General features: G+C 34.9%; 1 protein-coding gene and 1 pseudogene across 3 annotated transcripts in view; one reads left to right on the top strand and one right to left on the bottom strand.

Moving 5' to 3' along the window:
• PTPN12 (protein tyrosine phosphatase non-receptor type 12) overlaps window positions 1-16,450 on the top strand; it is a 104,747-nt gene that overhangs the window by 45,505 nt on the left and 42,792 nt on the right. For 2 of the 3 annotated variants that reach the window (XM_011280344.4, XR_006594155.1), the window contains exons 3-6: window positions 8,714-8,790; window positions 11,549-11,644; window positions 12,956-12,994; window positions 13,852-13,923. In XM_011280344.4, the coding sequence (XP_011278646.2) occupies window positions 8,714-8,790; window positions 11,549-11,644; window positions 12,956-12,994; window positions 13,852-13,923 (284 nt within the window). Of the gene's footprint in view, window positions 1-3,934; window positions 5,024-8,713; window positions 8,791-11,548; window positions 11,645-12,955; window positions 12,995-13,851; window positions 13,924-16,450 lie in introns of those variants that run through there. The other variant, XM_006929139.5, reaches the window with a different exon arrangement.
• Window positions 780-2,550, bottom strand: LOC101088653 (annotated as a pseudogene).

Here is a 16,450-nt window from a genome sequence, read left to right on the forward strand (position 1 = left end):
TTTTATTTTCCCACCAGCAATATATGAGCATTCCAGTTTCTCCACATTCCTTTTTATTGTCAGTCTTTTTGATTACAGTTTTTCTAGTTGGGTGTGTAGAGGTATCTCATTGTGGTTCTGACTTGCATTTCCCTAATGACTAACTGAACATCTTTTCGTGTTCTATTAGCCACTAATATATCCTCTGATGAAAAGTCTTTTCAAATCATTTGTCCTTTTGTTAGATTTGATTTTATTTTCTCGAGTTGTTTCAGTTCTTTAGCTGTTGTTCTAAATACAGGTCTTTATTCATTTTTCCCCCAGTTTATGGCTTGTCTTTTCATTTTCTTAAGGTGTCTTTTAAGGTATGCAAGCCTTTAATTTTGATAGTCCAACCTATCAGTTTTATGGATCATGCTTTTGATACTCTGAGTAAGAATTCTGCCTAAGTCAAGGTCACAAAGATTTTCTTTGTTTTTTAAAATTTTTCTTCTAGAAGTATTGTAGCTTTAGCTTTAACATTCAGGTCTATAATCCATTTTCAGTTAATCATCTGAAATAATCTGTGTATGTAAGATTGTTCTTGTACCAATTGTTGAAAAAGACTATCTTCTTCTCCACTGAATTGCCTTGGTATCTTTGTTGGAAATCACTGGAGCATAAATACAAGGTTTTTTTTTTTTTTTCCTGGACCCTTAATTCTACTACATGGTTTCCCTTTTTCATTTTCTTTCTTTCTTTCTTTCTTTCTTTCTTTCTTTCTTTCTTTCTTTCTTTCTTTCTTTCTTTCTTTCTTTCTTTCTTTCTTTCTTTCTTTCTTTCTTTCTTTCTTTCTTTCTTTCTTTCTTTCTTTCTTTCTTTCTTTCTTTCTTTCTAAGTAGGTAAAGAACTTTATTAACCTTGTTTCAAACTTTATTTCCAGGCTTCTTCAGCTTAATCAGCTGCAAAGAATGAATTGTGTATAAGCAAAAACTGAAAAGAGCTGTAGTGTCCAAGGGGCCTAGGCTTAAAAATATTACAGATCTAGATTTTATCAGCTCTATGAACACAATTTTAAAAGGCAGTCATAATATAAAATACCAGCTCCCAGTAACTTCTTCAAGTTTTATCTTCTTCAGAAGTTGACTCAATCCAGTCTGCTTCATTCTTGGAAGCTTCATCAAAATTCTCCACAAGATCTGGAACCTCATCATCATCATCGTCTCCGGTAGCAAGCAGTGGTTTCCCATCCACGGATTGTTTGGGCAGAACTTCAGCCAGTCTCCCTAAACTAGTCAGACTGTCTGCACCAAGTTGTTTTAAGATAGTAGCATTTCTGTCAGCTGCTTTGTCTCAGTATGGCTTGTAATGGTGAAAGTGTTTGCTGCCAGAGATGCCTGAACTTGAGGGTTGTTAAAGGGGATCATTCTTCCTTGGTTTGTGAACATAGCCACTTCTTCAGTACCAGAGATATTTTTTACCTCTAATTTCTTTAAGGAGAACTGAAATTTTTATCATCTGCTATAGTCATTCTATGAACTACCTTCTTTCAGCAAGCAGTTCCTTTCCCACCAATGTGCACTTGTGCTTGCAGTTTGGTGAGTTTCTCCTGATTCATGATAGTTTCTTTAACCTTGTTGGAGCAGAAATGGTACTGTGCAGGTGACTAGGATTGGTGCTCAGGGGGTCTCAGGCAGACCAGCTGAGATCAGGTGCACACACACCTACAGTGTCTTATTTTTAAGCCAGTGTCATAGTGTCTTCATTACAGTAGCTTTGTGTAGTAAGTTTTAAAAGCAATAAGTCCTCCAGCCATGTTCTTACTTTTTAAAATTTGTTTGGTTCTTTTTTAGTTCTTACATATAAATTGTAAGATCAGCTTGTCAATTTCTGCAAAAAATCCTAATAGGCTTTTGATAAGGGTTGCATTGAATCTGTAGAGCACTTTGGGGGGAGAATTGCCATTTTAAACCATAATGATTCTTCCAATCTATGAACATGAAATGTCTCTCTCCATTTATTTAGATCTTTAATTTCTCTCCGCAATGTTTTACGGTTTTCAGTGTATAAGTCTTGTATTTACTCTTTAAATTCTTCTATCTGAATGAAATATTTTCAAGTTCTTTATTATTAGCACATAGAAATCTAGTTTCTATTCATGTGTTGATTTTTTTTAATCCAATGACCTTCCTGAGCTCATTTATTAGTTCAGTAATTTTTTGTGGATCCTTTAGGATTTTTCACATACTGAGTCATTTTATCTGCAAATAATGACAGTTTTACTACTTCCTTTCTTATCTGAATGTGTCTTTTGCTTTATTTTATTAGTTAGAACCTCTAATACAATGTTGACTTGAAGTGGGAAGAGCAGACGTTTTTGCCTGTGATCCATTAAAAGTAGTATCATTATTGTCCAAAGTTTATGTAGGTTTTTCTGGAGCTGTCTTGGAGATTTGGTTTATTTTATACTAGAATACTGAGGCCAGGGGCGCCTGGGTGGCTCAGTCGGTTGGGCGTCCAACTTCGGCTCAGGTCATGATCTCGCGGTCCGTGAGTTCGAGCCCCACTTCCGGGTCTGTGCTGACAGCTCAGATTCTGGAGCCTGTTTCAGATTCTGTGTCTCCCTCTCTCTCTGACCTTCCCCCATTCATGCTCTGTCTCTCTCTGTCTCAAAAATGAATAAACGTTAAAAAAAAAATACTGAGGCCAATTTCAGAGTTAAGAAATATCTGGATACTCTTGTGTCAAGAATGATTTGTGCTTTGTCTGCTGAGAGGGCTAAAACCGAGCTGCTAGCTGTTTTTACAAGTAATGGATCAGTATACTATGTGTATTGTAATGTTAATTATTAAGATTATTTTTTTTCTCCTGAGACATAATATTTAGCCACTGGGAAATTTCAGTTTCTTTGGAGGTAACAATATTCAAATACTTTTCTTTTTGTTGCCACAGGTTGTTGATGTTTGTTTGACCAAAAAAAAAAAAAAAAAAAAAAAAAAATTGCTGCTTGAAGAGTCTCCTGTGTGGCCAATCTTGGTTTTATCTGTTTGGAATTGGATTGTTGGGAGATTGTAGTGGCAGTCAGCAAAAAACAAAACAAAACAAAAACATGGAGAGGATTGCTTGTTTTCATTTCTTTAATATTCTTTAAGTTCTATATATGTTTATACTTACTAGGAGCACCAGTGAAGAATTGAAGCACCAACGTGATGACACGTTATCTAACCAACCTAATGTTGATTTTTTTTTTTAGCGTTTATTCACTTTTTGATAGATACAGAGCGTGTGTGGGGGAGGGGCAGAGAGAGAGGGAGACACGGAATCTGAAGCAAGCTCCAGGCTCTGAACTGACAGCACAGAGCCCGATGCGGGGCTCGAACTCACGGACCGTGAGATCATGACCTGAGCCGAAGTTGGGCACTCAACTGACTGAGCCACCCAGGAGCCCCTGTTGATTTTTTAAATTGGCAGTAATATCCTATGATTGTGTAGTATAAAGCACTGACTACAAAATTTGCTTGTGCTTTAGACTAAGCCATTTTTCTGCCCCATCTTGAACTTACTGAATCAAACTTAGTGAAGAATATGGTACTTAGAAATTTTGTATTTTAATTAACTTTCCCTAGCCCCTAAATGTTATATGACTAGATATAGATGAAATAAGTTCGGCAAAGTGTTGAGATTATTTGTTTGTTTGTTTCTTAAGTTGATTTTATTTTGAGAGAGCAGGAGGGGCACCGAAAGAGAGGGAGAGAGAGAAAGAAGCCCAAGCAGGCTTTGCACTGTTAGCACAGAGTCCGATGTGGGGCTCAAACTCACGAACTGTGAGATCATGACCTGAGGCAAAATCAGTAGTTGGACACTTGACTGAGCCACCCAGGCGTGCCGAGTGTTGAAATTATTTAATATTACACTGTGTGTTAACTAACTGGAATTTAAGTAAAAACTTTAAAAAATGTTGAAATTATTAATAATTTCTTAATTACTTGGTAATTGCTATATGGGGATTCATTATACCATTATTTTTCTATATATGCATAAAGTTTTCCATTATAGAATATCTAAAAAAAATTACCAGCTTGCATGTAGCAGCCTGAAACCAGTTTTGACTGTTATTTGGGAGCCACTGTTGTCATTTGAATTCACAATCCCCAGACATATTTACTGGGGATCCAGTGGTAAACCAATTATTGTAAGTCCTATGTTTGAGATACTTTGACTAGAGGCTAATATGCCACATGATTAAGGGTAATTAATTGGGACCCCTCATTACTGGCAGACATGGGGAGAGGAAGTGTTGTGTAGTTACTTAACTGTCATTATCCAAACTACTGAATATTTATCAGAACATCAAGTGAAATGATAAACATATTCTCTTTCCTGGAATCATAGAAAAGAGAGAAATAATTTGAATTGAGGCTAGTATGTGTTTCTTAGATATCTCTTCCTACAAAGATTTACAAAGATTTCACCAAAAACTAATAAACTCAGCAGAACTGGGCTTTTAGTACTGATAGATAAAATTTGAGTCATTGACAAAGTAGTTATTCATTAGCTGACTTTTAAGAGTTTTGTTAAGAAGTCATATTCATATCTTATTACCATTTTTGTATTCGTCATTTTGTATTTTAATTGCCTTTAATATTCATTGTCTCTGGATTAGGAAGGACTGTAATGTGATGGTGGCATTTTACATATTACATGTTGTGGTTCTTTCTAATCTAGAGACTCATGAATATTAGGCATTCCTACTACTTTAGGATTTCATAGGCTCAAAGTATCTCCCCCCAAATATTTATTGCTACAAACAGAAAGATATTAACTTTATAGTGGAGACAACCAGGTGACACCTATTAACCAAGTAACCAAGGTTGACATCACAAGTAATAGGACATTGACATCATAAACCCCTTGGTGTGTCTTCTCACTGAGGACACATCATTGTTCTCTGGTGTTCTTACCAAAATGCAAAACCTCATTCCAAACATAGGAAAAAAATTAGTCAAAGGAACTATTATAGATTGGAAGAAACTAAGGAGAAGTAACAACTAAATGTGGGATCCTCGTAAGAAAAAAATTGTTTTTAATTGGTGAAATTTGTATGCAGTCTGTTGTTTAATTACTAGTTGTGTGACAATGTTAATTTTCTGATTTTGATAACTGATAGTTATGTAAGATATTAACATTAAGGGAAGCTGAGCGAGGGATATAGGAATTTTCTCTACTATTTTTGCGATTTTTCTTTAATTCTATAATTAGTTCTAAATAAAAAGGGTGCTGTTTGCTTGTTTTTTTTAAAAGAGAGAATGTGAGCTGGGGTAAGGGGCAGAAGGAGGGAGAGAGAGAGAGAGAGGGAGAGAGAATCTTAAGCAGGCTCCATGCTCAATGCAGAGCCCAGTGTAGAGCTCGAAGCAGAGCTTGATCCCACAACCTTGGGATCATGACTTGAGCTGAAAACAAGAGTCAGACTTTCAACAGACTGAGTCACCCAGGCGCCTCTAAATAAAGAGTTTTTAAGAATCAACACAAACTAGAACAAAACTATTTGCACTACATGTACTAAAGACCAATTTTTCATATACATCAGTAGGAAAGCATAGACATAGATAAAAATGTGCAGAGGATATAAACAAGAATTTATGGTAAAAGAAATATAACCAATAACTGTATGAAAATGTACAACCATTTGCATAGTTCAAGAAATACAAGTCTGAGTTTTTTACTTTTTAGAAGTTAACTATTAAAAGGTATAATATCCTGTCACTCTCACATATAGCATCTGAATTGTCTAAGTCTGTATATACCTTTTAGAAGATAAGTTTTTTTCTTCTGTTAGAAACTTACCCTATACCACTTATAGCAGTGAGTTCATTGTGGTAGTGTTTCTAATAGGAAAAAATGGCCCAGCAGTAGTATAGCTGGTTAAATAAATAATGAGATATCTATTTATAATGGATTTCATATAACATTGAGCAAGATAGATCTGTATTAGCTCTGGGAAGAGTTCCAGGTTATACAATTAACTGAAAAGTGACATACAGAACATGTATATGTTATGAACGCATTTGCATAGTTTTTCTAAGTATGTAGGTATATGCATAAAAATTACTTTTGGAAGGAAAAAAGAACCTTAGAAGTGTCTTTGTTGGGAAGGAGAGACCTGGACTTTATGGATGGGGGAAGGAGAGACCTGGACTTTATGGATGGGGGATAATTTATTTTATACTTTTTTCTTAAATCTCATTTAAAAAAATCAGATACATATTTTATTTAAAAAATAAAATTGCAGCACAAAAACAAACAGATCACTGGAACAGAATACAGAACCTACAAAAGGACCCACAAACATATGGCCAACTAATCTTTGACAAAGCAGGAAAGAATATCCAATGGAATAAGACAATCTCTTCAGCAAATGGTGCTGGGAAAACTGGACAGCAACATGCAGAAAAATTAACTGGATCACTTTCTTACACCAAATACAAAAATACACTCAAAATGGATGAAAGACCTAAACCTAAGACAGGAAGCTATCAAAATCCTAGAGGAGAGAAAGCAGGCAAAAACCTCTTTGACCTCGGCCACAGCATCTTCTTACTCAACATGTCTCTGGAGATCAGGGAAACCAAAATAAAAATGAACTACTGGGACCTCATCACAATAAAGAGCTTCTGCACAGTGAAGGAAACAATCAACAAAACTAAAAGGCAACCAATGGAATGGGAGAAAGTATTTGCAAACAACATATCAGATAAAGGGTTGGTATCCAAAATTTATAAAGAACTTATCAAACTCAACACCCAAAAAACAAACAATCCAGTGAAGAAATGGGCAAAAGACATGAACAGACACTTCTCCGAAGAAGACATCTAGATGGCCAACTGACACATGATAAAATGCTCAACATCCCTCATCATCTGGGAAATTTAAATCAAACCACAGTGAGATACAACCTCACACCCATCAGAATGACTAACATTAACAACTCAGGCAACAACAGATGTTGGCGAGGATGTGGAGAAAGAGGATCTCTTAGGATCTCTTTTGCATTGCTGGTGGGAATGCAAGCTGGTGTAGCCACTCTGGAAAACAGTATGGAGGGTCCTCAAACAATTAAAAATAGAACTACCCTGTGACCTAGCAATTGCACTACTAGGTATTTATCCAAGGGATTATAGGTGTGCTGTTTCAAAGGCGCACATGCACCCCAATGTTTATAGCAGCGCTATTAACAATAGCCAAAGTATGAAAGAACCCAAATGTTCATCGATGGATGAATGGATAAAGAAGATGTGGGGTGTGTGTGTGTGTATGTGTGTGTGTGTGTGTGTATATACATATATATATATATATATATATATGTATATATACAATGGAGTATGACTCGGTGATCAAAAAGAATGAAATCTTGCCATTTGCAACTATGTGGATGGAACTGGAGGGTATTATGCTAAGTGAAATAAGAGAAGGACAAAAACTATATGACTTCATTCATATGAGGACCTTAAGACAGAACAGATGAACATAAAAGGAAGGGAAGCAAAAATAATATAAAAAAGGGAGGGGGACAAAACAAAAGACTCTTAAATATAGAGAGCAAACAGGGTTGCTGGAAAGATTGTGGGAGGGGGATGGGCTAAATGGGTAAGGGACTTAAAAAATCTACTCCTGAAATCTTTGTTGCACCGTGTGCTAACTTGTATGTAAATTATGAAAAATAAATAATTTATTAGATAAAAAAATAAAATTGCAGGGGCACCTAGGTAGCTCAGTTGAGCGTCTGACTCTTGATTTCAGCTCAGGTCATGATCCCAGTGTTGTGGGATTAAGCCCCGTGTCTAGCTCGGCAGAGTGTGGAGCCTGCTTTAGATTCTCTCTCTCTCCCTCTGTCCCGCTCATAGCGCTCACTCTCTCTCTCTCAAAAATTATAAAAAATAAAATAACAATTTTATAAAAGTAATAAAGTTTACACTTTTGAACTTTATTGTAAACTGTTTTTTACCTTAAGTTGGCATTACTTAATAATATTATTGCCAACTGCACTATTGAACACTTTATTTATTTATTATTTAATTTTTTAAAGATGGTTTTATTTTATTTTTGAGAGAGAGAGGGAGGGGTAGAGAGAGAGGGAGACACAGAATCCAAAGCAGGCTCCAGGCTCTGAGCTGTCAGCACAGAGCCCAATGCTGGGTTTGAACCCACGAACTGTGAGATCATGACCTGAGCTGAAGTCGGATGCTTAACCAACTGAGCCATCCAGGCACCCCTTGAGCATTTTTTATGTATCATCATAATTCATTTATTTATCATAGTTAATTAATTTTTATAATTTCTTGTGAAATATGAAAGCTACATTTCCTAGTAAGAATTTTGGCAAATGAGCTTGTACATCACTGGTTAGTGTTCACTACCTCATAATGCTTGTTAAAAACTGCAGAGGCTTCACCCTGGGCTCTTGTCTAGCAAATGTGGGATGATGCCCAGGAGTTTGTATTTTAAAAGAGTTCCTGAGATTATTTTGATTACAGCTTTAAAACACAACTTTACATCATCATATTTTTGTTACTATAGACTTATTTTCTATAAATATGATGTTAGAAATTACCCTGCTGGTATCTAGAGTCAATTTTCATTAATTGTTTTTTAAAGACAATATTTTGAATTACTTATTTAATCTTACTTGTGGTTTATTAGAAAACACCTGTCTACCAACAGGACATAATTTATGAAATCCTTTTTCTTTTCCTTGTAGTTGATCACAGCCGAGTTAAGTTGACTTTAAAGACTCCTTCTCAAGATTCAGACTATATCAATGCAAATTTTATTAAGGTATGTATTAACTTCAAATGGTGTTTCTCTGCCCTACTTAATGTCTTCCTGCATAATAGTTTTATAAAATTTTTTTAAATTTCCTAAATACCAAGAGCAAAAAAAAAAAAAAAAAAGGAAGAAAACGAAGAAAAATAAAATCACACTTTTATGTGATTTCCTTTTTTTTTAATTTTATTTTTTATTTTTTAAAATTTACATCCAAATTAGTTAGCATATAGTGCAACAATGATTTCAGGAGTAGATTCCTTAGTGCCCCTTACCCATTTAGCCCATCCCCCCTCCCACAACCCCTCCACTAACCCTCAGTTTCTTCTCCATATTTATGAGTCTCTTCTGTTTTGTCCCCCTCCATGTTTTTATATTATTTTTGTTTCCCTTCCCTTATGTTCATTGGTTTTGTCTCTTAAAGTCCTCATACGAGTTAAGTCATATGATTTTTGTTTTCTCTGACTGACTCATTTCACTTAGCGTAATACCCTCCAGTTCCATCCACATAGTCGCAAATGGCAAGATTTCATTCTTTTTGATTGCCGAGTAATAATCCATTGTACGTGTATACACACACCGCATCTTCTTTATCCATTCATCCATCGATGGACATTTGGGTTCTTTCATACTTTGGCATTGTTAATAGCGCTGCTATAAACATTGGGGTGCATGTGTGCCTTTGAAACAGCATACCTATAACCCCTTGGATAAATACCTAGTAGTGTAATTGCTGGGTCGTAGGGTAGTTCTATTTTTAATTGTTTGAGGAACCCCCATACTGTTTTCCAGAGTGGCTGTATCAGCTTGCATTCCCATATGTGATTTCCTTCTAACCTTACTCATAAAGTTAGAGTTTTGCTCAGTTTCATGAAAGTTGAGATGGTTTTCTATTTTGTTTCTTTTTTTACATTTAAAGCTTATAAACAGTTTACTGGTTACTAAATCATCTTCTCCATTGTCCCTTTGACAAAGTTTATGTATACAAATGTACAGAAATGCACATACATGGTTGTTCCCTGTTGTTGAACTATATAGGTTGTTTCCAATTTTTCTTGTTGGTAATATTGCAATGAACATTGTTATTCTTTTGAATCATTTCTTAGGATAAATTATCAGGGCTAGATAGAATTACTGGGTAATACTGATTTAAAATTACAGAATATAAACTTAGATGAAAACCTTTTGGCAACTGTCTCTGTTTCAAGTGGCAATACAAGTGAACATAAGATTAAATACAGTCTTATAAAAATAGAGATGGAGGCAAACCATTAGACTCTTAAATACAGAGAACAAACTGAGGGTTGCTAGTGGAGGATCAGGGTTGGAGGGGATGGACTAAATGGGTGATGGGCATTAAGGAGGGCACTTGTTGGGATTAGCACAGGGTGTTAGGTAAGTGATGAACCACTAAATTCTACTCCTGAAATCATTATTACCCTATATGTTAACTAACTTGGATTTAAATAAAATTTAAAAAAGATTAAATACAATCCTTATGTAGAGAAAGAACCTTTTTTAGATACTCTTAGGTGAAAAGTAGTCATGTTCATACATAGCTGTCAATAGACCAGTGCAAACTGCTACTTGAGGTGCTTGGGTCATGATCTCAGTTTGGTGTGTTCATGAGTTTGAGCCCTGTGTTGGGCTCTGTGCTAACAGGGTGGAGCCTGCTTGGAATTCTCTCTCTGCCCCTCCCCCCCCCCAAAATAAATAAACTTTAAAAAAATGCAAAATGCTACTTGATTAAATAAAAGACTACTTTGTTCCATTAGCTGTTCTTTGTTTTTGAATGACAGTATAATAATTACTTATTTTATATTTGGTATTTATAGATATAAAAAATATTTTGTTGATCAAAATATTATGGTGGTACGAGGTATATGGTAATATTAATATTACCTGTGTCAACAATAAACTGTCATGGTTTAAAATAAAAACTTTTTCCCCCCAAAAAATTAGTTTTATTAAAATTATGGCAAAACCCAAAACTAATCTGTAGGTGGTTTGCTGTTTCAGATGTTGTTATGTTGATACTGTTTTGTAAGGACATTTGTTAAAAGTTCTAGCTTTTCAGGGCCCCTGGCTGGCTCAGTCGGTGGAGCATCTGACTCTTGATCTCAGGGTTGTAAGTTCAACCCCATGTTGAGTGTAGAGGTTACTTAAATATAAAATATTTAAAAACAAAAAAAGTTGTAGTTTTTAATTCCACTTAGTAACACTGATTTATCATGTGATTCAACTATGTGCTGCTTTAGTATTTTAGTCCACTGTTTTATTTGGTATATTCCCAGGTTTGTTGTTAGATATATATATATATAATAGGCACACAATAAATCTTTTAAATTGAGTAGATAATTGAAGGTATCTATGGACGAATCTGGCTAAGAAGGAACTATTAGGTAGTTTTACTCTTGTTTTTAGAATCAAAGCATGCTTTTTATGTTTCTGTACAGTTAGCTTTATGGACTATGTATTGGGGTAGTAGGCACTTTTTGAAGAGACAGGTAAATAATAATTTGTAAATTAGCATAAAGCAGTTTAATTATTAATTCGGTGTGCCAGGTCTAATACATACACAAAAATAGTACTTCACAAAAAACTGAAATGAATTGAATATATTTTGTCATGCTTTTATGTGCTAAAATTATTTGGAAATACTTCCAGTGAAAAGAGGAGTTTTACTAAGAAAATTTAAACATTAAAATTTAGGTAAGGAAATATTTTTGGTAACCATAATAAATATGAAATTTACTTTTAACCATTTTAGGGTGTTTATGGGCCAAAAGCGTATGTGGCAACCCAAGGACCGTTAGCAAATACAGTAATAGATTTTTGGAGGATGATATGGGAGTACAATGTTGTAGTAAGTAATTTACTTTTCATAATCTATTTTGAGAAGTATTACATGTAATGACATAAGATGTTTTACTGAATATGGAATGAGAAGACCTTCTAGCCATAATGATATGTTACTTATTGCTAATGTTTACTAAAAAGACAGAAACTGAAGTCTGGGATGTCTCATTCAACACTGACAAGTTAGTCAAAATATTTTAAGAAGAGAGTGTGATAATACTTTCTTTTCTAAAGTCAGCAACTAACAAGACAGCTACCAACTAAGATGGATTTATATAGATGGATAGAGGGATAGCTGTGTGATAGAACGAATACGGTGAAATGTTAATGGTAGACTATAGATGGTGGCTATACAGTATTTACCGTAAAATTATTTCAACTTCGCTATATGTTTGAAACATTGTCAAATGTTGGGATGGGGAAGCAAATCCAATAACATTTATGTTTAAAGACAGTATTAAATGCATTAAACCTTCAGATAATTTTATGAAATATATTTAAAATATTTCATGGTGCTTTTTGGTTGGGTAAGTAAATACCCTAAAAGTGATATTTTAATATAATTTCAAGTCAGAGGTAGATCTATAAAAGTCCTAAAATTTAATTCATATATAATGCTAATTGAAGCCAATTTAATTTGTTGCTATATAGTTATCCCTTGTTTGGAAGGTGTGATTTTGGGGCGCCTGGGTGGTTCAGTCGGTTAAGCATCTGACTTTGGCTCAGGTCATGATCTCATGGTTTGTGAGTTCAAGCCTCATGTCGGGCATTGTGCTGACAGCTCAGAGCCTGGAGCCTGCTTCAGATTCTGAGTCTCCTTCTCTCTCTGCCCCTCCCCAACTCGTGCTATCTGTCTCTCCTTCTCTCATAAATAAACAAACTTCAAAAAAAAAAAAAAATAGAAGGCGTGATTTTGAACATTGCTTTAATGCCTACTTTTAATGTCAAAACTACTTAATTTTGATGGGTGCCTGGGTGGCTCAGTCAGTTAAATGCCCAACTTCAGCTCAAGTTATGATCTCATGCTCCATGGGTTCGAGCCCCACGTTGGGCTCTGTGCTGACGGCTTAGAGCCTGGAGGCTGCTTCAGATTTGTGTCTCCCTCTCTCTCTGCCCCTCCCCTACTCACGCTCTCTCTCTCTCTCAAAGATAAATAAACATTAAAAAAAAAATTTAAAAACCGACTTATTTTGACAGGCCAGGTATAATTTTGTTTTGAATAAAAGGTAATTCTTGGAATTTGTATTTTATTTAAAAAAGTAAAATTGTGTTTAGCTGATACATTCTTCATCTCATCCCATCCCCTACTTCTTTTTAGATCATTGTAATGGCCTGTCGAGAATTTGAGATGGGAAGGGTATGTATACCTGTTAACACTTAAAATAACTGTGGAGTGTCCGTTTCATCATTTCTAGGGATATATGTTCCTGGTCCTTTATTATATTCTAAGTAGTTAAAGTAGATACTTCTTTTTTGTGTTCTGCTATTGGTTTTATTTGATACAAGGAACATAATAATCTCTAAAAGGCACATAAACTTTTTTTTTTTTACAGTTTTACATTTCATTTTATGATACACTTAATAGATACCATATTATTACTTAGTCTTCAGATGTTTAATGGTGTTGTAAGTAGAATATTTATGGACTGAAATAGAGACATAATTTAAAACAGGAATAAAATTGAGCAAATGAAAATGAGTTCAATAAAATAATTTTTATTAATTATCATCAGGTTATAGCTTGAATATTCTGATTTCTGTCAGATAATACCACTACATTTTTTTGTTTTTGTTCATACTATCTTCAGAAGAGAACAAAATTCTTAATATGAAGTTTTCAACATTGGTGTTTTTTATACTGTGTCCAAGTGAAATTAGTTTTAAAACCATTGTGATCCCCTCCAGCATCAATTCCAAAGACTTGAATGTTGGAAGTGCTAATATATTTACAGAGAATAAATATTAAGTAAAACTTAAATGTGGTCTTCTATAATTATGACACATACATCAAACTCAGAAAACAAATTATGTGGTGATTTGAATTTTCCTTATACTAATATGGTACATGAGTTAAAGTAAACTTTTTTTTAATCTGATGTCAGTTTCTGTGTTTTCTGGGAAGGGCAAGAAGCTGAATAATCGGGCACAAAATATTTGTAAAAGTTCAAGAAAAATTCTATCATATGGATTAACTTCTTTTTGTTCGAATAACAGAAAAAATGTGAACGCTATTGGCCTTTGTATGGAGAAGAACCTATAACATTTGCACCATTTAAAATTTCTTGTGTAAGTACCTATTTATATACATATTATTTAATCAGAAATTTGGGATGCTAGACTGAAGAATATAATATGGAATGAACCTAGTTTTACATAAGCCAAGCATTCAGTATTTCCACATAAATCTGTACTTAATTATAATAAATGTTAATAATAATGTTTGTTTTTATACAGCTTTAAATTTAACTTTGAAAATGACTTCATAAATGTGTAATTTCCTAGTAACTTATTATGTTAATTTAGTGTTAGTCTTTGTATATAAGCTGATGATAAGTGTTACATATATAAGAGTAAACAGGGGCGCCTGGGTGGCTCAGTCAGTTAAGCATCTGACTTCTTATCAGGTCATGATCTCACGGTTCATGGGTTCAAGCCCTTTGTCGGGCTCTGCGCTCATAGCTCAGAGCTTGGAGCCTTTTTTGGATTCTGTGTCTCCATCTCTGCCCCTCCCCTGCTCTCTTTGTCTCTCTCTCTCTCTCAAAAATGAACATTAATAAAAAGAGTAAACAGTAACTTAACTGTCCTTTGAATGATCTATTTAACTTTTCAGTTCATTTATTTACTTTGAGAGGGAGAGGGTGTGGGAGGGGCAGAGAGGGAGAGAGAAAGAAGCCCAAGTAGACTCCACATGGTCAGCACAGAGCCCGATGTAGGGCTTGAACTCACCAACCAGGAGATCATGACCCTAGCCAAAGCTAAGAGTTGGACGCTTAAGTGACTGAGCCACCCAGGCACCCCTTGAGTGCTCTATTTGAATACTGGTATAAAGGTGGGGCAATTGGCTGGCTCAGTCAGTGAACCACGTCTTAATCTCAGGCTTGTGAGTTCAAGCCCCGTGTTGGGTGTAGAGATTACTTAAAAGTAAGACCTTAGAGAGAAAAAAGAAAAATTGGTGTAAAGTAGTAGTTTCAAACTGAAATGGGAAGGACCCTTGATGACTGAAGTATAGTTTTGTGTGATAATCTTTCATACGTTCGTTATGCTATCCAGAATTGTTATAATTATATACAAAGATGGGTTTGAGAACTGCTATCCTAGAAGTAAAGATTGATCCTATATGGCAGATAATTTATTATGAAACTTAAAACATATACCTAATATGTTAGCTCTGGAAATGACTTAATAAATTCAAGTTCTAAAACACAGCAGAAATCTAAGTTAATGAATTTAAAGGAAAAAGAATGAAGGGAAACATTTTTTTAAAAAGGAAGTAAAATATACGTGAACTTTAGAATAGAACCAACAATTTGCTTTTTGGTTACACCCAATGGCATCTTTCTTAATCACCTGAAAGAAATATGTTGTGTCATTTACTGATACTCAAAGACCATGACTGAACATAGATGAGAATTAAATAACTTCCCTGTATTGGTTAGGGTTTCCCAGAGAAATAGAACCAGTAGGATATGCATATATACAGAGAAAAAGATTTATTATATGGAACTGGCTCACAGGATCATGGAAGCTGGCAAGTCCAAAATCTGTAGGGTGGTCAGCCAGGCTGCAGACTCAGGAGAGTTGTGCTTTAGATCTAGTCTGGAGACCAAGAGAGCTAAAAGGTAGGCAAGGCGGAGACCCAGAAGAGCTGATACTCAGTTCTAGTGTAAAGACAGTCTGCTGTAGAACTGAAGAGCCATCCTTGCCCATGAAAGTAGGTTAGTGGAGAATTTCACTTGGGCGAGGTTGGTCTTTTTGTTCTGTTCAGGCCCTAACTGGATGGAGGGCCACCCATACATACTATAGAGGGCAGTCTGCTTTACTCAGTGTCCACTGATTTAAATGTTAATCTCACCCAAAGACACCTTTACAGGAACACAAGGAATAATGTTTGACCAAACATCTAGGCGCTCTGTGACCCAGCCACATTGACACATGGAATTAACTGTTACATTCTCCAACTGAGAATTGCTGGTTTGTAACTATGTTTTCCATGGTTAAGTAAAATATAATTTCTGTGATTTTATTTTCACTGGTGAGTTCAAGAAGTCCATGGTTTTATTAATTATTTCTACTTAATGACTTAAATTCCATACAAAGTTTATTGCTTTCTAGGTTGCTGTAGAAAGGACTTGAGGTGTGTGGACAGTCTGCTTTATAAATACAATGCGATTTTTGTAATGTTAACTATAACACATAGTTGAACTGCCTGGATTTAATAAGCAGCCAGTATTCTTAAGTCTTGGTTAGAATTAATTGTTTGTGGGTTAAATATAATTTTAAATCCTACTGCATGTCATGTTATTTGGAATGGATAAAAACCAATACATGCCACATTATGTATTTCTGTGAGAGAACACCTCCCCTCTCACCAATCTATAAAGTATTCTACAATATTATGCCCCTGAACTGTTCAGGAAATCTATTTTCTGTGCAATGTAGTTGTGTTGAACATTTGTAAGTTTAAATACAATAAGATATCTGTACTAAATGTTACAATTCAAGTGAAAATGTATAGTGCTTAACATTCAACAGCTAAATGAGTTGAAATTTTTGAAGAGTTGGGGATCAAGAATAGTAAACAACATTTAAAATA

Source organism: Felis catus, chromosome A2 (assembly GCF_018350175.1).
Source record: "Felis catus isolate Fca126 chromosome A2, F.catus_Fca126_mat1.0, whole genome shotgun sequence".
Taxonomy (NCBI): Eukaryota; Metazoa; Chordata; class Mammalia; order Carnivora; family Felidae; genus Felis; species Felis catus.